This window comes from Anomaloglossus baeobatrachus, chromosome 6 (genome assembly GCF_048569485.1).
Source record: "Anomaloglossus baeobatrachus isolate aAnoBae1 chromosome 6, aAnoBae1.hap1, whole genome shotgun sequence".
NCBI classification, from domain to species: domain Eukaryota; kingdom Metazoa; phylum Chordata; class Amphibia; order Anura; family Aromobatidae; genus Anomaloglossus; species Anomaloglossus baeobatrachus.
The window spans coordinates 527,150,038-527,172,432 of NC_134358.1; the positions used below are offsets into that span (position 1 = coordinate 527,150,038).

Here is a 22,395-nt window from a genome sequence, read left to right on the forward strand (position 1 = left end):
ATAACTTTTAATAATATTAAATAAAAGGTAGTAGGACCAAAACAAACATATATAGCGCAAATGCGCCTAAAAATTGTCACCAGCTGTGATATCCTATGTCTCTGGTATTAGGATTGTACTGTCACAGACAACAATAAATAGTAGGCAGTAGAGTAATCGGCAATATGTAACCCTCATCAGGTATCATATGATAGGGAAATAAAAGGCAACAATCTCACCCGTCTTCAATTCAATTCATCAGGGGTGTGTGTTCCTTAGCCGCAGTAAGTGTAAACAAACGGAGTTGCCACATTATGTCGAGGTCCTATGGCTTCCACATATAATCCACGGAATCCCTCATAGACAACTCCGATGTCATATCAACGAAAACTTGTAATTCTCAACGCGTTTCAATTAATCATCAGGAGAATTAGAAAAAATTATGATATCTTCCAGTAAAACGGCATATCCGCCGCAGAGTTCAGACACCCATCCACATCCAACGCCACATTAATGTGTCCCTCATGGGACCGGCACATCAGCCACTATATGGGTCCAAAAGGTTAAATTAAGTAATCAAGCAAAAATAGCCAGTCTCACATATATCAAACAGCCTCAGTTCAGAGGGCCAAATGTGAATTATGTACTCACCAGGGTCCCGACACGTGGCACTAACTGGTTATTTTTGCTTGATTACTTAATTTAACCTTTTGGACCCATATAGTGGCTGATGTGCCGTGGATTATATGTGGAAGCCATAGGACCTCGACATAATGTGGCAACTCCGTTTGTTTACACTTACTGCGGCTAAGGAACACACACCCCTGATGAATTGAATTGAAGACGGGTGAGATTGTTGCCTTTTATTTCCCTATCATATGATACCTGATGAGGGTTACATATTGCCGATTACTCTACTGCCTACTATTTATTGTTGTCTGTGACAGTACAATCCTAATACCAGAGACATAGGATATCACAGCTGGTGACAATTTTTAGGCGCATTTGCGCTATATATGTTTGTTTTGGTCCTACTACCTTTTATTTAATATTATTAAAAGTTATATTTTAGGCGTAATTATTTATTGGTGGATTACCAAGCTATATTACTACTTTGTCCATACGGTATATCCATATCCAGTTGCTTTATTTATATCATTAACTAGATATGGCTGGCTTCTTGGCTACAGGACTGGACACAAGTGTGTGGGCTTCAGAAGCTAGGGAGGTTTTTTCAGAAGGGACCTTTACACAGAAGAAATACACGCCATCCCTAAACGGTGCCTTCAGGGAACTTACAAAAGTATATAAAAACAGAATTACTTCATGGTGGGAGGTTCAATCACTTGAAAGTTACTTAAAGGATAGAATTGTACCTCGCAATCTTAGAATATCCCTAACCCCTAATTTTCGCTATAAAAATTCAGAACTGACTATAAAGTGGCAGAAGGAAATAACCGAGTGTTCTCTAAAATTGATGTTATTATTATTGGAGGAAGAGAAAAAGAACTTAGCATCTCTAGATACTCAATTGAAAGAGCAAACGGAGGTCACTAGGAAATTTGTAAGCGAAAGTGAATTTGCGGCAAAAGAGACGGCTTTACAAAATACTATCGAGAAACACCAATACCATCTAAAAGAAAAAAAGCATAAATTTTATGTGAGGGATAAACAAGATTTCCGTGATAATAAAGCATACTTGTTCCCAATAAATAGATTCAATAAACCGAGTGACACAGAAGGGACCTCGACAGATACGGAAGCCTCAGATACAGAGGGTGGCAACCGTAACCGTAAAAATAAAAATAAAGGTAGAGGGAGATATCAGAACAGGGGTGGCCATAATCCAGGTCATTTTTTAGACCAGGGCCACTACTTGCGGAGCAAAAAGACCCCCCCGAATGTGTTCCCACAATCAGATCAAACCAGATAATTAATCTGTCCAGTAAAACTTTGTCCGCCCCAGCTATGACGGTCCTCAGCAAAGGACTCTCGTTTGTTCCTACGACGGACTTTAATTTGTTTGAGGCGGTCAAAGATTTGAATCTATTTATTAGAAAATTAAAATGGAAAAAACATTTTTCTCTTGAAAACAAAAAAGTCTCTAGGGAAATGGGGATACCAGAGGACATCCTTGAGGACGTGAGGTTCCTATTTAACCTGGCCGACCTGGATCCGAATTCGGTAGGAAAAGGTCCGTTTACTGACCTTAAATTGAAAAGCAAAAAGATGCCACCTATCACCAGTGATGTCAATCCCATTGACATTTTTTGTAACTTAGTGACTAGGGATCTTGAATCCCTCATGAGTAAACATAGGAGAAAGTTTAATTTAACCAAACCTGAAATGGACTCCCTGATGGATCTAGAAGGGGATGATGATATAGTCATTAAGGAATCTGACAAGGGGGGAAACGTTGTACTAATGGACACGTGTAAGTACAAGACCCTATGTCTAGATATCCTTAAGGATACAGACAATTATGAAAGACTTAATGGTAATCCCACCACTGGTTACATAAAGGGACTACGAGTAATTCTCGATAGAGCACTGGAGAGTAATCTCATAGTCAAGTCCGAGTTTGAGTTTTTGCTGCCAACCACCCCAATCATTCCAACTTTCTATTGTCTCCCAAAAATTCATAAGGGGCTTGATCCCCTACGTGGGAGACCTATAGTCTCCGGTATTGGCAGTGTGACCCAGAATGTGGGGATCTATGTAGACAAGGTATTGAGACCCTTTGTGTTGGCCCTTGGGTCATACCTGCGTGACACCACGGATCTTTTAAAAAAATTGGAGGGCGTGGTGTTGGACGATGAGACTCTACTTGTGAGTATAGATGTTGAAGCACTATATTCATCCATAAAACATCAAGATGGTTTGAGGGCAGTTGAATACTTCCTCAGTAGTAGAGGCAGACAGTATGATGGTCACAATGGTTTCATTTTGGAATTACTAAACTTTGGTCTCAGATGTAACACCTTTACCTTTGGGGGCTCTTTCTTCCACCAGCTCAGGGGTACAGCGATGGGGAGCCCTAGTGCCCCGTCGTATGCTAACCTGACCCTGGGCTGGTGGGAGGAGACTATTGTTTTTGGAGAGGACTCACCCATCCCAACTGACAAGATACTCCTCTGGTGTCGTTTTATAGACGATGTGTTCCTATTGTGGAGGGGTGATGAGTCTGAACTCTTAGATATGGTTGGAATGCTCAATATCAATACACTTGGCCTAAAATTCACTTTCGAATGGAACAAGGACAGACTTCCGTTTCTTGATGTGCTGATTGAGAGAGGTATGGACGGCCAAATCAGGACCAGCACATACCGAAAACCAACAGCAACAAACTCTCTTTTGAGGTGGGAGAGTGGCCACCCCAAGAGCCAAAAGAAGGGGATTCCAAAGGGCCAGTTTTTGAGACTCAGAAGAAACTGCTCGGAGACCCCCCTTTTTTTGGAACAGGCGGCTGACCTGAATAAGAGACTAAAACAGAGAGGATACCCGGAGGGGGTCATTGACCAAGCTTTTTCTGAAGCGAGTGTCAGAAACAGGACATCCTTGCTAAATTCGGCCCCACGGAACAGCCCGAAGGATGAGATGGTACGCTTTATAACTACCTACAATAATGGGGCTGAGGACTTTCGTAAAATCCTCAAAAAACACTGGTCAATCCTTGGGATGGACAATGACATTGCACCCGCCCTAACACCGTCTCCCACCATTACCTTTAAAAAGGCACGTTCTTTAGGTGACAGATTGGTGCACAGCCATTTCATCCCCAAAAATTCCTCATGGATCCGAAGTGAGTTAAAAGGCTGCTACAAATGTAGTGGCTGCGTGGCATGTGGCTCCATAAAGGTGGGGAAAAAATTCCATTCTGTTGTGACCGGCAGGGATTACACCATTAAGCATTTTATCAATTGTAGATCAAAAGGCGTTGTTTATAAAGCTACCTGCACATGCCCAAAGGAGTATGTGGGAAAAACTAAAAGAGAATTTAGACGTAGAGTGGGGGAACATCTAAGGGACATCCGTAACAAAAGTGACACCCCATTGGCAAGGCATATTGCCGAAAAACACAATGGTGACCCCAACTCCGTCCATTTCCAGGGAATTGATCTGGTCCCACAACCTTTGAGAGGGGGAGACTGGGACAATCTTATCCTAAAGCAGGAGACGAGATGGATTTTCTGGCTCAGGACAGTGAGCCCCCTGGGCCTAAACGAGATGCTATCTTTTGCACCCTTTGTGTAACCCAGTAACAGGGTGAGGTTTCTGACAGGGTTATACGACGGCCGAGTGGGGGCACCATCCACCGTTTCCTTTTAGGGTGCCGACCCCCACATGATAGGCAGGTGTAAGATCAGATTTTAGGGCCATTTTACATGGTGATGGGTCTTTTTCTATTCCCATCCGTTTTGGCCCAGGTACCTTCTTAACTGTTCCTGACCGGTTTTTCCCCCCTAAATTGGTCATTATAATCCTCGGGTCCCTTCTCCCCGCCCCTCGGCCCTCCCCCCATTAATGTGGCGTTGGATGTGGATGGGTGTCTGAACTCTGCGGCGGATATGCCGTTTTACTGGAAGATATCATAATTTTTTCTAATTCTCCTGATGATTAATTGAAACGCGTTGAGAATTACAAGTTTTCGTTGATATGACATCGGAGTTGTCTATGAGGGATTCCGTGGATTATATGTGGAAGCCATAGGACCTCGACATAATGTGGCAACTCCGTTTGTTTACACTTACTGCGGCTAAGGAACACACACCCCTGATGAATTGAATTGAAGACGGGTGAGATTGTTGCCTTTTATTTCCCTATCATATGATACCTGATGAGGGTTACATATTGCCGATTACTCTACTGCCTACTATTTATTGTTGTCTGTGACAGTACAATCCTAATACCAGAGACATAGGATATCACAGCTGGTGACAATTTTTAGGCGCATTTGCGCTATATATGTTTGTTTTGGTCCTACTACCTTTTATTTAATATTATTAAAAGTTATATTTTAGGCGTAATTATTTATTGGTGGATTACCAAGCTATATTACTACTAGTCATATAAAAACCAATAAATACAAAAAACAAGCAAGCAGTGCACAGTATGGGCAAATTCACATTCAAGCCAGATTCAAAACTGTATAATTATATATGGTAATCATGCTACCTCAATATAGATGGTAAAATGCAGGGAGGATTTGGTAACTAAAGTGCATCTAGTAATTAAATGGTGCAAACCTATTCCTTGGGGAGTTTAACTAAGTCCTTAATAAAATATAGCCTATATTCCTCTTTTTAAGAGTATTACATAAAAAACACCATAGATATGGTAAGTTGCAGGGAGGATTTTTAACTATAGTTAATGGTTAATGGTTAAACTCCTTTAATAAAGTGTAGCCTATATAACCTCCCTTTAGTAGTATTACATCAATATAAACACCATAATTGATATGTCATTAAGGTTCATTAAAGTACTGACCCGTATACTGCCTGGTCTGTCATGCCCGAGCGTCCCAACGCGCGTTTCACCTCTTCATCAGGGAACGTATAATAGTATTAGTAGTATTATTATTATATTGTATTGATATTATTATATTTTTTGTTATGATGATTATCATGATTATATTTTATTGATTATTTTATTAATAGTGATAATTTTATTTTATTAATATTTTAATCAAATTATAATTCATTTTAGTATTATGATCTTTGAGATGGGAATACCCCATTTTAAGCATTCACTTTAACAATTTGAGCCCCACTGTGGCTTCCAGCTGCACGTCAACCGCAACCATTCTTCTTTTGCTGAAAATGGGGCAATGAATGATCGTTGATCCAAAATACATCTGAGTGCATCAGACTGTGTGTGGTCGCCCCAGCTGATACAATCATTGCTTAACATGGGCTGAAAAAAAACCAACTAACATACCCAACCAGTGTTTTGGATCAGTGATGAGCGGGCACGACCATGCTCGGGTTCTCCATACTTGTTAAGAGCAGTTGGACACTTGGACGGATACTACTTGTGTACCTGAGTGTAATTGACGTCAATGGGGAACTCCCAGCATTTTTCCGGAAGATTTCCTTGAAAAATGTTTCGAGTCCCTGTTGACTTCCATTATACTCTGTACTCGAGTCATGCCCATCCGAGTGTCCAACTGCTCGTTATTAGTACCAAACATTGTAGTGTGTGCTCCTCACTTGTCATTCATTGGACCCAAACAAATGATCAGTTTACCAAAATAGCTAACAATTGCTCCTTTTGGTCGAAATCTGCTTTTTGGAACAACTTTTTTGATATGGGCTTTTAATTTGTTGGAGCTGATGTGACCTGATGCATAATGATGCCCCAGCGCCGATTAATCAAAAGCCATGTTGGTGATGCCGGAAGGTAAGATATCCACGGGCATCCGGTCTAGCTGCTAGGTACCACTAACCTGGACGTTGGACCAGACTCCTGCTCCTCTCTATTCTTGACCCTCAATAGCTATAGTAAGGCAATAGACAGACAATAGTTTACAAACTTTGTCTTTCCAGTTTTTGCAAAACTACGACCCCTCTGCATTCTGCGCGCTGCTGCTGGTCGTAAACTACAACCCCTCTGCATTCTGCGCGCTGCTGCTGGTCATAAACTACAACCCCTCTGCATTCTGCGCGCTGCTGCTGGTCATAAACTACAACCCCTCTGCATTCTGCGCGCTGCTGCTGGTCGTAGTTTCCCAAGTGGTTACAGATTGTAGATCCCCCTACATAAAGTCATTGCTATTTAGTCGTGTGGGTGTTTATTAGCGATTCGATGCACAATTCATACCTTTTGGGGGGTAACTGAGTTTGTTTCTTAAGAAATGTCTTCTGCTTGGAGGAACACATCAGCGTGACGTCTGTAAGATAATGCGCGCTGAGCCGCTGGAGCGCCTTCATACAATGCAATAATGTGCTGCGATATATCCTGGAATTTCACCTGTATAATAACTACGTACTTGTATACTGCAGCTATCTGGTTGCTGGAGGTTGGCCGCCCACGACAGCCGGCTCCGTCACATTATGTACTGAAGGATTTTTTTGTGTAGGAGCAGAACGTTGCATATATCCTTGGCTTCTGTGAGCTTCACATAATAAGTGACAGCATGAGTACAGCTCTGGAGGTGGAGAAACGGGGCTTTTGTATCAAATCCTGCAGGTTAATGAATGGCCGCTCTTAAAATAAACTTCTGTATTGTTCCTTGCACGTATGCTAAAGGTATTAACGAAAACGACCATTATCCACCGGGTAAATCCGCCTGGTGCTCCACCGCCTAGGTGTTCCCTGGCAGATTTTATTTGGGGTTCGTGCTCCCTCCCCCCCCCCCCCCCCCTTGCCTATAAGGGTTTGCTTTAACCCTAGAAGTCCCAGACATTTCGATCTCCATAGGGTTCCAATGGTAGAAATGTTAAATGACCCCTCTGGTCTGGTCACAGGTGTGCACTAAATTCAGGTAAGGGGTTAACAGGGAATGTGTAGTTGGATGTCACAACTATGTGAAGCACACACCTTCTCCAAGGTTGGCATTATTTACTTGTGCTCGCACATTCCTACAATGAGGAGATGGCGGACATGTCTGCACATGGGCGGCGTGAGATTGTGCCGTCGTGAAACGCAATGGAATAGGCTCTGAGCAAACTGGTTTTGAGCCTTACAATTGGTTTAAAGATCCATTTGCCCGGTGGATTGATAATGCTTCATTTGCTCTTGGGGTACACTTCCACACTGGGGGGGGTTTGCTGTTGTACTTTGCGTTTTGTAGACGCCTCCTTGAATTTTATAATGCTCCCCTTTGAACCTCCTCCTCCCATTGCAATCCAGCCTTTTCCTATGGTTCCCCGTGCTTCCAGGTTATTTGGATACATGCTCACACGGGGTGGCAATGAGGCCTCCGCTCACAACCTGCGGGGAACATTTAGTTGGTGTCGTTGCACTGACATGCATTGATCTAACCCTTTTTTTTTTTTTTTTTTTCTTTTTGTCCCACAGGCTCCTGACAAGAGGAAAGCATTAGAAGAGACCAAGGCCTACACAACCCAATCCTTGGCAAGCGTTGCCTATCAAATCAATGCATTGGCCAACAATGTACTCCAGTTGCTGGACATCCAAGCTTCTCAGCTGCGGAGGATGGAGTCCTCCATCAATCATATCTCCCAGGTAAAGCTGTAGAACATCTTCATCACCTCTTAAGATGGAAACCTCTCATAACTGTCAGATAGTGATCCATACCACCCATCAATCTTAAAATGAAGAGGCCATGGCACTGGTTTAGGCTTTTCTAAGTTTTCCCAGTACAGTGGCGCTCCCTGCCACCAGTCGATTGGCGCCATTGTTGAAGATTATTCCAAAGATAAGTGGTTGGAGCAGACTGGATTCTCAGGAATGGGGCGGGGAACCAAAATATCAGACTGACACCAATTTTAATGATATATTCTTGTGGCATGTAGTCACGTTCTAATATGGGAAGACTCAACTTTTGATCTCTACGATCCTCACATATTCCAGAGCTGTATTCTCAATTCTGCTTGTTGTCATTGGAAACAGTTGACAATATTTTATGTGCAATCCCGAGTGTAAAGCGGGCTTTACACGCTACAATATATCTTACGATGTATCAGCGGGGTCACGTCGGAAGGCTAAGTTCACATTTCCGTTGTTTTGTATCAGTCACATGCGTTGCTTGACGCATGTGACTGATGTGCTGTACAACTGATGACAAAGAACAGAATTTTCTTTGTAGGACTCCGTTGTGTGCGGGGGGCGGAGCGCGAGGGGGCGGAGTTCAGGGGTGGGTAGAGCCGAGCGAGGCCGTGGCACTGAGGAAGTCAGTGCCGTGGGGACTGCAGGGTGGGTGTGTGTGTGTGTGTGTGTGTGTGTGTGTGTGTGTGTGTGTGTGTGTGGTGTACGGGAGGGGGCAGAGCCGAGCGGGGAAGTGTCGGGCTCCGTGCACAGCCAGGGTAAATATCGGGTAAAGCAAAGCACTTTTTGCTTGGTTACCCGATATTTATCTTTGTTACCAGCATACACCGCTTAGCGCTGGCTCCCTGCCAGTGTAAATATCGGGTAACTAACCAAAGCGCATTGCTTGGTTACCCGATGTGTATCCTGGTTACGGGTGCATGGAGCCAGAGAGAGCATGCGCAGCAAAATCCTACGGATTGCGCTGCTCAAAAAACGTTACAGGCTGCGTTGCTCCCGGCAGTCAGTTAAAAAACGAGTGACCGCGACGCAGCTGATGCAACGCAGCATCATCAGTCGCAATCCGTCACTAATAGAAGTCTATGGGGAAAAACAGGATTCCTGCAAAATATTTTGCAGGATACCGTAATTCCTCAAGGCGACGGATTGTGACTGATGCAAAACAACGGAAATGTGAACGCACATCCGGCATCGTAAGTTACATTGTAACGTGTGACAGCTACGTGCGATTGAACGTTAAAACGTTCATCGCATGCACGTGGTTCAGTTGCTAAAAATTGAATGTGAGGTTGTTCAGTGTTCCCGAGGCAGCACACATTGCAGTGTATGACACCCCGGGAATGATTAACTCAGCTTACCTGCGTTCCGCGGCTCCTGCCGGCTATGCGGAAGGAAGGAGGTGGGCGGGATGTTTACGTCCCGCTCATCTCCGCCCCTCCGCTTCTATTGGCCGGCTGCCGAGTGACGTCTATGTGACGCAGAACGTCCCTCCCACTCCAGGAAGTGGACGTTCGCCGCCCACATCGAAGTCGTATGGAAGGTAAGTACGTGTGACGGCAAATAATAGTTTGTGCAACACGTTCAACAAATTTAACGTGCCGCACATACGATGGGGGCGGTTACGATCGCATACGATATCGTATGCTTAATCGTAATGTGTAAAGCAGGCTTGAGGCTCGGGCCTCATGATGCGAGTGCATCGGATGCGACTGCTCCCGCTGTGCTGCAAGTGTAAACAGTGTCATTCCACTGTGATCCGATCTGGTGATCGGATCACAGCTGCAGAGGAGAGAAGGAGGGATTAATCTCCTCCATTGCCTGCTGATGCGATTATTACACTGCACTCTGTGTCATCCGAGTGCAGTCCGATGTTTCGCTCGCACCCATAGACTTGTATGGGTGCTAGTGAATACGGACTGGATTCCACCCAAAGCATGCTGCAATTGGTGCCTCTGTCCGATTAGGGCTGAGAAAATAATAGCAGATTGGAGCGACCCCCATAGATTAACATGGGTCCGGGTGGAATGTAATTTTTTATCGCATTCCACTATGACCGTTTTACTTGCTGTGTCATAGCCCTAAAGTCTGCACTTCCCACTATGCAAATCTCTATACAAAAGCTCTGCATATACGAGGCCATGAAGAATGACAGGAGACTTCTATTCTGCAGTATTGTGAATGCAGCTCTGAAATATAGCACAAGCTGCACTTCACAATCAGTATAATTGAAAGAAGATTATATTTTCTTCTTTTGTTACGTTCCTGATTGTGTTTTTGTTACCAGAAAAGCGCAGCTTGCTCCACTATTCTATAGGGGGAGGACATGGATGTGGTTGGATCGCTGTCAAGCTACTTTGCCAAAGATTTGCCCTCGGTTCAGCGCAAGTTCAGCTGAGGAAATGAGTGATCAGATATTAGAAGAGCGGCTGACAACCTCTGTGGTTTTTGGGTGGGGTAGTGTAGTAACATTAGTATGAGATTTCTCTGGAGAAGAGATAAAGCAGAAAGTCAGACGCAGGCACGCAGGTCTACCGGTGAAGATCTGCAGAGATGAGTTAAAGACGTTGTCCAGTTACCAAAACTGAATTTTTTTTTTTCTGATAAATCTTGCTAATATGTGCCCCTCAACACATCTATTATGTTTTTTCCGCAAAATTACCTTTTATTGTGCACTAGCAGCACATGCTCATTGCTGGCTCCAGCTCTGATGGGGTTAATCTCTCCTGACTTCCTGGGTTCAGTTACTACAACTTCCATAATCCTTTGCAGTAACTAGCAATCTATCTCCCAACCCTCTCTGACTGTTCCCTCCCCTCAGATCTCCACCACAACAGTTCCCTCCCCTCCTTCCTGTGTGCACTGCCTAATCATGGTAATAGAGCTTTTATCATTTGGTCTTTCTGATCTATTTCATAGTATCTATTTCAGGATATATTTATAAGATAGAGATAGAGTACAATAATATAATAATGTATATACACACACACAAATATAGACAGTACATGTGTGTAGCTATATCTTTCTACATATACTTGTATGCGTGCTTATAATATTATATATGTGTGTGTTTTTTACATGATGGGTTGTGTCAGCCAGAAGATGCACCTGTCCTGGAAGAATATTTTAGTAGCCCCTCATACTACATAATTCCTCCTGTTTTGGAAGTATAAGTGGCCCCCTCACCTTTTGTACCCCTGTGCGTGGAATGTGATCCCTGATATACACACAAGAATTTTTTTTCCTTATACATACTCAAGGAACACTTATACAGTCTCAAGGAACACAATACTTTTTCCAGTGTGTGGCCATGAAAATCTTAGTGGCGAACATGGCCGTGTATCAGATCCCTACGATCACATAATGATGTATTATGCTAAGGATACACCATCAATATAACAATATTGCTCTAAACATTTATTGTTACAGAATCTAATCTCCAATTCTCTAATGATTGCAGGGATTATCACAACTTGAGCCACTCTGGGACTTGTTGTGCAGTTGAGAGTGGAGAAAGTGTGTCCCATGCATCACAAGTAACAGTGTGGATTTCGGCTAAGTTCACACACTGCGTCGTTTTATTTAAGCGGCGTTTTTTTGCGTAAAAAAAACGCAAAAAAAAGCATCCGTGGCAAACAGACGCGTTTTTATCGTGTTTTGGTGCGTTTTTTGCTCTGTTTTTATGCTTTTTTTTATCAGAGAAAGATTGTTGAAAGAAAAAAAAAAATAAAAAAGGTCTGAAGTAATTTCCTTCTTCAATATGTTCTTCATTCTCCACTAGTGTATGCAGGAGAGCATACAGCTGCAGAACTACAGGGCTCAGCATGCTCTATCCAGGACTGTATGCTGGAGGGAGAGGCAGGGGGAGCAGAACTACAAGGCTCAGCATCCTCCATCCAATAGTGTATGCAGGAGAGCAGACAGCAGCTGCAGAACTACAAGGCTCAGCATACTCCATCCCGGACTGTATGCAGTTTTTTGCCAAAAAAGAAAAAAAAAATGACATGGGCTTCGCCATATTTTTGTATGCTAGCTGGGTACAGCAGGCAGGTACGGGCTGCCCCCAACCCCCAGCTGCCTATTTGTACCCAGCTGGGAACCAAAAATATAGAGAAGCCCTTTTTTTTTTTTTTTTTTTTTTTAATTATTTCATGAAATAATTAAAAAAAAAAAAAAATGACGTGAGCTTCGCCTAATTTTTGTGTCCAGCCGGGCACAACTAGGCAGCTGGGGATTGGAATCCACAGTGCAGGGTGCCCAAGCTTTCTGGGCACCCCCACTGCGAGTTGCAGTCCTCAGCCACCCCAGAAAATGGCGCTTTCATAGAAGCGCCATCTTCTGGCGCTGTATCCAACTCTTCCAGCTGCCCTGATGCCGGGTGGCTAGCTGGGTAATAATGGAGTTAGGGCTAGCTGTATATTATCAGCTAACCCTAAGCCCGAAATTCATGGTGTCACGCCAATATTAGACATGGCCACCATGAATTTCTAGTAATGTTAAAAAAAAAAAAAAACGCACAGAAAAATATTTTTATTAAAAATAAAACACAACACAATTAGACTCCATCTTTATTGAAATAAAGCACCCCACTCCGCAGTAATCCTGGGTTAGGGTCCCGTGCCGTCCAATCCGTATCCAATATCATCTGATTGGTTTGCTGGAAGGCAAAGCGATCAGTTGATGTCAGGTTAAACTACGTGAATCACATGACACATCAGCTGATTGTATAATCTGCTTTTATACAATCAGCTGATGCATCGGTTGAAAAAAAAAAAAAATACATACTCACTTATGTGCTGATTACCGGCAGCTCCTGGAGCGATCGATTGGACAGGAGTATGATCCTGTCCCATCGCTGCAGGAGCTGACGGTAATCAGCTGATGAAGTCCACTGACGGCAGGAGCAGCTGATAGCCGGCCGGGCGCGAAAAAGCCGGCAACACCGCGAGAATCGATGAGCTGATGCGTCAGGTGACTGCATCAGGTGATCCACCGCCAGGTCCTGCAAGCTTCGTACGTGCCCCGGTGAGACTGCACACAGCCAGAGCGGCGGTACCGAGACAGGGGCTGGGAGCGGGCATGGCACCGGGACCCTGCAGACAGGTGAGTATGACATTTTTTTTTTTTCTACTGTTCACTTTGGTTTTTGCCGCTGCCTCCACCTCCCGCCCAGACATGGCGCCGCACGGAGCTGACATGGCACCGGGCGGGTTGTGGACGCAGCGGTGACTGTACCGGGAGGATTCATGCTTCTGTGTTTAACAGAAGGAATCCTCTTCCTGTACACGTCACTGTAGTACCCACCCCATGCGTTTTATAGCTGCGTTTTTAGTCATAGAAACGCAGCTATATGCGTTTTTCATTGCGTTGTTGAACATCTCATTGAACTCAATGGGTGAAAAACGCAGTGAAAAACGCAGAAATAATTGACATGCTGCATTTTTGCGGTCAACACAAAAACGCAGCTACAAAAAAACGCTGTCTGCGGACAGCACTTCTGAAAACCCATAGACATTGCTGGGGAAGCAATGTCACTGCGTTTTCAGCACAAAAATGTTGTAAAAAAAGCCGCAAAAACGACTAGTGCGCACAAGGGCATAGACTTTACTCGGGAAACAAAGTCATGCATTTTTCTGAGTTAAAACGCACCAGAAAAACGCGCAAAAACGCCACGAAAAACGCGCTGTGTGAACTTACCCTTAGTTGGTGACATGCAGCATCGCAGGTGACAGAGCAAGTTGGTGACATGCTCTGCTCTGACACGGTGTGCTGCATGTCACTGTATCCACTCTGAGACTTGTTGTGCAGGTGACCGGATGCTACATGTCACTAACTGTCTCCACTGTGGTACTTGTTGTGCAGGTGAGAGTGTATACAGTTGGTACTATGCAGCAGAAATCACAGAGTGGAGACAGATAGTGACATGTAGCATCCGGTCACCTGCACAACAAGTCCCAGAATGGAGACAGTGACATGCAGCACACTGTGTCAGAGCAGAGCATGTCACTGTCTCCACTCTGGGACTTGTTGTGCAGGTGACCGGATGCTACATGTCACGGTCTCCACTCTGGGACTTGTTGTGCAGGTGACCGGATGCTACATGTCACTGTCTCCACTGTGGGACTTGTTGTGCAGGTGACAGAGTGGAGCAGATTGGTCCCATGCAGCGTCCGGTCACCTGTGCTGCTGGTGGGAGTATATGATCACTCTGCAGACACCGCCTGCTCTCCTGACAGCTGAGCACAGCGGGCGGGTGGACAGTGTGATCACATACTTGCGTGACAGGGGGGATGTCAGTGGAGGAAACCCCCCCTGTACTCCACACTGGAGCCCATACCTCCCACAGCTGAATGATGGTAAGCGCGCGCTCTGCCTTCACCGCTCCACACACTGGCGTCCTCCGGATCCTCCCCTCGATGCTGGGCTGTGACGTCAGGTAGTCACCGCCCACAGCCCAGTCAATCACTGTGAGTGGCGCCGGCATCCTCTGACGTACCCGTCCAGTTTGAGAGCCCGGAAATGCCGGGACGTCAGAGGATGCCGGCGGCCACAGCTCCAGGGGGTCATGTGACAGGCACTGAGCGTGCAGCATAGCGCCGCTCAGTGCCAGAACTGGAAACTGAAGCCACTGCAGAAGCTGCAGACAATGGTAAGTGGCAATCATTGGGGGAAAAAAAAAATGGGTGAACCACCCCTTTAATACCGGATTTCACTATTTTTAGTTTTTTGTTTACTTGCAAACAATAGAAGTCAATGGGCAAATGAGTCCAAATATCCTATTTAAATAAAAATAAATACAAAATAACCCTCTAAAATACAACAGATTTTTATTAATCCCATGATACATTGTTATGGGAATTGAGGTCCTAAATGCCCTTGGTCAGAAAAAAAGATTAAAGGGAACCGGTCACCAGTTTTTTCACTATTTAAACTTAAGTGGGCTTTACACGCTACAATATTTCTAGCAATTGCTAGCGATATCATACGCAAAAGCACCCGTCCCCGTCGTGCATGCGATATCGTGTGATCGTTGCCGCAGCGAACGTTATCGCTACGGCAGCGTCACACGCACTTACCTGGTCGTCGTCGCCGCTATGACTGACTAACAATCCCTCCCTCTAGGGGGAGGTGCGTTCGGCGTCACTAAGCGGTCAGCCAATCAAAGCGGAGGGGCGGAGATGAGCGGGACGTAACATCCCGCCCACCTCCTTTCTTCCTCATTGCGGGCGGGATGCAGGTAAGGTGAGGTTCATCGCTCCTGCGGTGTCACACACAGCGATGTATGCTGCCGCAGGAACGACTAACAACATCTATAAACAACCATTAACAATTTTTGGTTTTAGGACGACCTCTCCATGGTGAACGATTTTCACCACTTTGGAGGACGTTTAAGGTCGCTGGTAAGTGTCACACGATGAGATATAGTTAATGAGGCCGGATGTGCGTCACTAACGACGTGACCTCGACGATAAAACATTAACGAAATCATAGCATGTAAAGCCCCCTTAAGTGTCACCTTCTGCATCTCCTGGGCTGCATTCTATGAAGGTGCACCTTGTTCCCTGACTCTTTCAGACCCCCAAAATAACTTTATAACATCTGACCACCACGTATGCTAATGACCTGTGTGGCTCAGATGGGTGTCCTCTTTTTCGGCTCCTGTCCCCCCTCCTGCTGCTGTTCGCCGTCCTCCTTTCTTGATTGACGTGGATGACGCCTTCGTCATCATACACGTTGCTCTTTCAAAGCTCGCGCCTTTACGGTCATGTCCGCTCACGCAGGTGCAGTTTGCTCTGCCATATTGCCGGCAGAGCAGAAAACATAGCTGCGCATGTCGGTGAGCTAAATGCGCTGGCACGAGGATTAGGTTGAGTACGAGGATGATGCAGTGACGCCATGCACAGTGCCGACCATGATCTCGAGCAGTGCAAATAACTCACCGCCGTGAGCAAGGGCAGCTATTTTTTATTTTTTTTTTTTCTGCTCTGCCCGTGATATGGCAGCGCGATCTGCGCCTGCGCAAGCGGACTTGACTGCACAGGCGCGAGATTTGAAAGAGCAACATGGATGATGACGGAGGCGTCATCACGTCAATCAAGAAAGGAGGACGGCGAACAGCGGCAGGAGGGTGGAAAGGAGCCAAAAAAGAGCCCGCCCATCAGAGCCACACAGGTCATTAGCATACCGAACGGTCATGTTTTATAAAGTCATTTTTGGGGTCTGCAAGGGTAGTCCGGGCCAAGGTGCACCTTCATAGAGCGCAGCCCCGGAGCTGCAGCAGGGGAGACTTTGTTTAATAGTGAACAAACTGGTGACAAGTTCCCTTTTTAAAATGTAATTTTTTCCTATAATAGCCTATAGCTTCTGTTGTATTTGTCCCTGTGTGTATCTTCACTCTCAGCCCCCGATAAGGGCTCTGTAAAGGTATTCGGCATGTTTGACGGCCTGAATAGCGTGCTTCTCGTCGTGGAAACTTTGGAAAGGGTTTTCATGATTTGTAAAAAAAAAAAAAAAATAAAAAAAAATGGGTAAAATAGTAAACGGTATACACAACTCTTCACTTTACCGCCATTCCAGTCATCCTTACCGGTCTCTGCTTGCAGTAGTCATGTGCTCTCAATGATTCATATGACTGCTGCCGCCAATCATTGGCCTCAGCGGTCACCTGCCATGCATGCCAGCAGTGAGACCAGTGATTGACAACAGCAGTCACAAGAATGACCGCTGCAGGAGGTGAGCCGAGACCAGTAGGGACCACCGGAGTGGGGACAAATTAAAGTGGTTATTTCAGTCCCTGTCTGGAGCTCGTTTTATCATGGAGGCGACAAAGCCTTTCCTATGGGTCATTAGTGGATCTGTGAGTATCTGGAGTTGTGGTGCACCTGCTGACATTTTGCATAGCTTCAATTTTGGAAACTGCAGAATTTGCATAATCTTCAGCTGCAATCGAACATTTTTCCATTTTTTGCGGGATCTAAATGATTAGTGTAAATGTCACATCTCGTGTAAAGTTTTCATTTCCCCTGAAATATTTTGGCATAAATTGCTTTCTCTCCTGCCTAGATAGAACTGTGCATTGGGGGTGTATATGTACAACGGAGATGGAGTCATTCCAGCTAGTAAATGCCCCTAGCAAGTTGCTGTATTAAAGTTGAATTTCACTCATATTACATTTTATTATATATTCTATATTTTATATTTTTTTTTTAGTTATATATTTTATATATATAATATATATATTATAATTTTTTATTTTTTTTTTGTTTATTTTTATATTCTATTATAGTATTCTGAATCCCTCCTCCATTGTCGCTACCCCACTGATCCCGGAACACATTTATTTTATTTTTTTTTCTTTCCTCAGCTCAGTTACAAAGTTATGTCCCCTGGTAATAAAGATGCAAATTCTCCTTTCAGCCAACTGGGCGTGTACCCAAGAACTTCTGTGGCTGCATCCGTATTTTGATTTGGCCACAGAGGAGAAAAAGCAAACGCCCACCAAGGGGTATACACCCAGATGTTCGAAGGGAGAAGTTGCACCATAATTACCCAGGGGTTTAATTTTGGGATAGTGGGGGCACAGAGGGAAGAAAAAAAAAACAACAAACTTCCAGAATCAGTGGAGCTGCAGCAGTTGGAGGAGGTATTTGGTATGAATTTAAAAAAAATCAATTGAAATTTCCTCTTTTAAAGGCATATTCTCCCTGGGTTTCAATTCAAAGCGCAACAATCACCAGGATTTTCTTATATAACCGAAAGCCAGTGCTATACTGGCAGTATCAGGCTGAGTCTATACATACCTGTAGTGGGTAAGCTCAGATGTTTAAGTTTTGAAACCTAAGCAAATAAAGATTTGTAAAATGAGTAGCTTTTTCATTGACAGCAGCTGCGGATCAGTGGATAGCTGGGGTGGGTATTCATGGTGTTTCCCGCTCCCCAGCCTGTCTATCCTTCTGTTTCTGCTAATTCTATTATAGAATCGTTTTACTAAGTGACTAGAAGGACCTGTGCTGATGTCATACCCATGTGACCAGAAGGGGCGGGGCCTCAGCCAACAGAAAAATAATGTTGCTTACTGGTATCAGCTATGTTGGCTGAGGCCCCTCCCCTTCTGGTCACATGGGTAGGACATCATCACAGGTCCTTCTAGTCACTTAGAAAAACAATTCTATAATACAATTAGCATAAAAGTCAAGGGGAAGATGGACAGGCAGGGGGTGCAGAAATCACTATGAATACCCACCCCAGCTATCAGCTGATCGGCAGCTGCTGTCACTCAAAGAGCTGCTGATTTTACAAACTTTACTTGCTTGTGTTTCAAAACCTAAACATCCGAGCTGACAACTAAAGGTATGTAGAGAATCAGCCTGATAGTGCCAGTATAGGAAAATCCTGGTGACTGGTGCGCTTTCATAGGGGGCCCCTCATATGGAATTCACATGGCGCTTGTGTTTTATGTGAAGAAACGAATGACCTGATTTTAATCAAACATGGCTGCTTTGTCCCTAAAACTATGCCACCCTTGCTCTGTGGTTGTCGATGGTATTGCAGTTCAGCTTTATTTATTTCAGTACAGCCAAACTACAAAATGAGATGCAACCAATAGACAGATGAGGACATGCAAAGAGATTTTTGGGTTCTCATCTGTTACGGTGGACCGGTCGCTTTCTATAAATGTCACTAATTATAATTAGCAATGTGTTTCTTTTGCCCCTTACATCCCGCTCATCTTAGCTGCGGCCCTCTATTGTCTGTATGCAAATCTAGTCTAGTCAAATAAGTGATGGCCATGCCCCCTTGGCTAACAAGCCTAAGCGTGCGTACAGTGAAAAAGGGGCCATATTTTGAGGACTGAGAGGCACAGGACCTAAGGAATAGCAAGTCCAGACTCAGGACAGGAGTGGCATTTTACAAAGATTAAAAAAAAATAATAATTACATTTCTGGTAAATGACAGATCCTCAATTTAGCCATTTAAGAAACCAAAATTAGAGCATTTTGCTTCAGCCACAACCTTAATATGGAAGAATCACTTCTACACAGGTTTCTGGAAATTCACAATTCTGTATGGGGATGAAACTACTTTCGAGAAACCAAAACTGGACCCATCACTGGTTATTTCTGCAAGATTTCACCCGATTTATGGGAACTGCTACTACCGTATCGTGTACATATTACATATATAGGGTTAAAGGGGTATTCTCACAGCCAAGCAGGAGTCTGCATTAACAATTTAAAGGGCTATTCCCAGGTATGAAAGCTATTCTTCTCCCCCCCCCCCCCCCTCCATTGGATTTGGGATAACATTCTGATCACTGGGGTGTGACCGATCCCAAGGACGGGGCCTGAAGACCCCTGTGTGACTAGTGTGGAGGTTGATCATGCGCAGTGCCAAAGTCCAGCGAACACCACGTTTGGCCATCAAGGGTGGTCAACCATTGCTCTGTGGTCCTCAATGTGGTCAGACCTCAGAGATCGGGAAGTTGTCTCCTGTCCAACGGGGTGGGAGGTAAGCGCCAAACCTGAGAATAAACCGTTAATCAGGTTAATGTTGATCCTCTGCTTGGCTGCCTTCAATGAGCTCAGCCACTTATGCAAAACCACTGTTTGTAGGCAATTGGAGACTACGATTGAGACTGTCCCTTTCAAAAGGGATTCACAGGCTTTGATATCAATTGCTTGTCCAATATCCACTTGATGGTGGAACGACTGCCGGTGCCCCCTTGAGCCTGCTGATTGGAGCCGAGGTCCTTGCACGGTTTACAATGCACAGCGCCACACATTTTATAGTGGCTGTGCCTGGTATTACAGCTCATTTCTTTTTACTTGACTAGGCCTGAGCTGCAGTACCTGGCACAGCCACTACAGAAAGTATGGCACTGTACTTACAAGAGAAAAACAAAATCCATTGCTCTCTGGCACGCTGCAGGTGGGTTTAGTGCGATCTGCAAGTGGCAGGGAACATGATGCTGTTTTACCATCTGACGGTATAATGTGTCATGGTTGGTGTTTCTCTTCAGTAGATGCACAGCAACTTGACCCTCGTTTATACAATGAGATCTTTGGAGTCTGATTGACTAATCGGCCCCCGAACCAACCGTAAGAAAAGCGCGTCAAGTCTAAAAATATGACTGGCACAGGGAGTCCTGGCTGGTAGCGTGCCATGGAAGAGATCAATTACAGCCAGCGAGGCGGAACTAACAGAGGCGTGGGAACCGTGCTCCTGATTTAATGCTCTAGATAGCAAGTTGTCTGTTTAAAGAGGAAGTACGATGGGCAGAACACAGCGATTTATCTAGAGAAATGCCCCTATCTATGAAACAAGCCAGCGCCATACTGACGATTACAGCTGAGAAAGGCGACGGGAAGGAATTTCCAAGCTTTACAGACTTTCCTCCTCTTACTGACTTTCCATGGCCCAGTACAGCTTATCTCCTATATTCCCGGCTCCTGCTTATATAGATGTGGTCAGCATATATACAGGGACTTCACTGGGGGAGTATTGACTGTGCGTGGTCAGGAATGTCATCTGGGGGTCAGCAGGGGAATGGTGGGGAACAGGATCTATGGCCACTGTATATAGAATTCATCAAAATGTTAATTCTTAAGGGGGTTTTCCACCACTGGGGCAGTATTAGTATTATTAGTAGTATTTAGTATTATTATTTAGCATTAGTTTTATTGCTGATAAAAATAATAAATAAAAAATAAATATAAAAAATTAAAAATAAAAATTATTAATAATTATAGTTATTAGTTTATAATATAAAAATTATTATGAATCTACTATAACAATGTGTATTATAGTAGTTTATTATTTATTATAATATATTTTTTTATTTTTGATTTCTTTTTTCCCCCCTGTACATTCATCTGTTGGTCTGTCCATAAATTTTGAAAGGCGCCTGTAAAAAAACCAAAAAAACAAACAAACCAGCAAATGGAATAAAGCTGAAGTTCACATATACTGTAATCTGCTTTTTTTTTTTTTTTTTTTTTTAACATGGGATTCTATGAAAAATAAATTCGTTAACTGATTACAAGTGATTCCATGATGTCGTGTGACCGGAGCTTGCTGCGATGCCATTGTACAGTATTGCACTGTACTGGAGTGTGCCGGATCCGGCAGTTCGGCGAAATGCCGGATGTGTGAAACGGGCCTTAGATGGGTATTTTGGCATTTATAGGAGTGGCCTGAATCTCCAAATCCCAAGTCAGGAGGGCCGTGGGTGAGATTGTGGCAATATAGTATCTGCAGGGCTCTTGTGACAAGGTTGTACTGAGCTGTTGTAACCTGACACGTGTGGTCAGTAGCTATCCAGTGACCCGGTTAAATTTGTGGCCTTCTCTCAATATAGAAAAAGCCAGAGGAAGCCGCCATGACTGTACACAGCTGGTAAGCCGGCGCTGGGGTTTCCCTCTGACCATGTGATGGTTATCAACTTCCTCATAGTCTAGAAAGGAACTAGAAGATGGTCTGAATCCGAAAGAAAAGTCATTCTGCAAATGTAAATCCACACTGGTTATTTCTTGCTACTTTCCTCCCTCCCCCCTCCTCCTCTTCAGTTTTTGAAATATCCATTTTGTTCCTAGTGCAATACACTTTGCAAATTAAATCCGCAGTTATCCTCCAATTACTAGAAATTCTAGATATTTTATGCATGTGTGCTGTATAATTCTGATGCTGAATGTCGGTATTCTCCGTGCAGACTGTGGACATCCACAAGGAGAAGGTGGCTCGCAGAGAGATCGGCATCTTGACCACCAACAAGAACACTGCAAGGAGCCATAAAATTATAGCTCCTACCAACATGGAGCGCCCCGTCAGGTACATTCGAAAGCCCATAGACTACACGGTGCTCGACGATGTAGGCCACGGAGTGAAGGTAAGAGATTGTGGGTTTTGTTTTTATATAAATATCCTTTTATATATATGTTTTTCCTTCTTTTCTTCCTGCTACAAAGTGTTCGCAGATAGCGAGTCTATTATACGATCAATACACTTCCTAATAAAACAGCAAAAGGGAAGGGACACCCTTCCCCTGGCTTCCCTCAACACCCTAGATGGGTTCCGCATGTATGCACCGAGCAGGATACCTGACCCTGAAGTAGTCCCTATGTAGGGAACGAATTGGATGAGCACTTAGTCAACCCCAGTAAGCTCTAAAGAATGCATAGGGAGCACACACGC

At 44.3% G+C, this 22,395-nt stretch overlaps 1 protein-coding gene across 1 annotated transcript in view; it reads left to right on the forward strand.

The window, feature by feature from the left end:
- Nucleotides 1-22,395, forward strand: part of ABI1 (abl interactor 1) — a 101,468-nt gene that overhangs the window by 49,981 nt on the left and 29,092 nt on the right. The window contains 2 exon segments of the mRNA XM_075315535.1: nt 7,999-8,166; nt 21,914-22,090. Of these exon segments, the coding sequence (XP_075171650.1) occupies nt 7,999-8,166; nt 21,914-22,090 (345 nt within the window).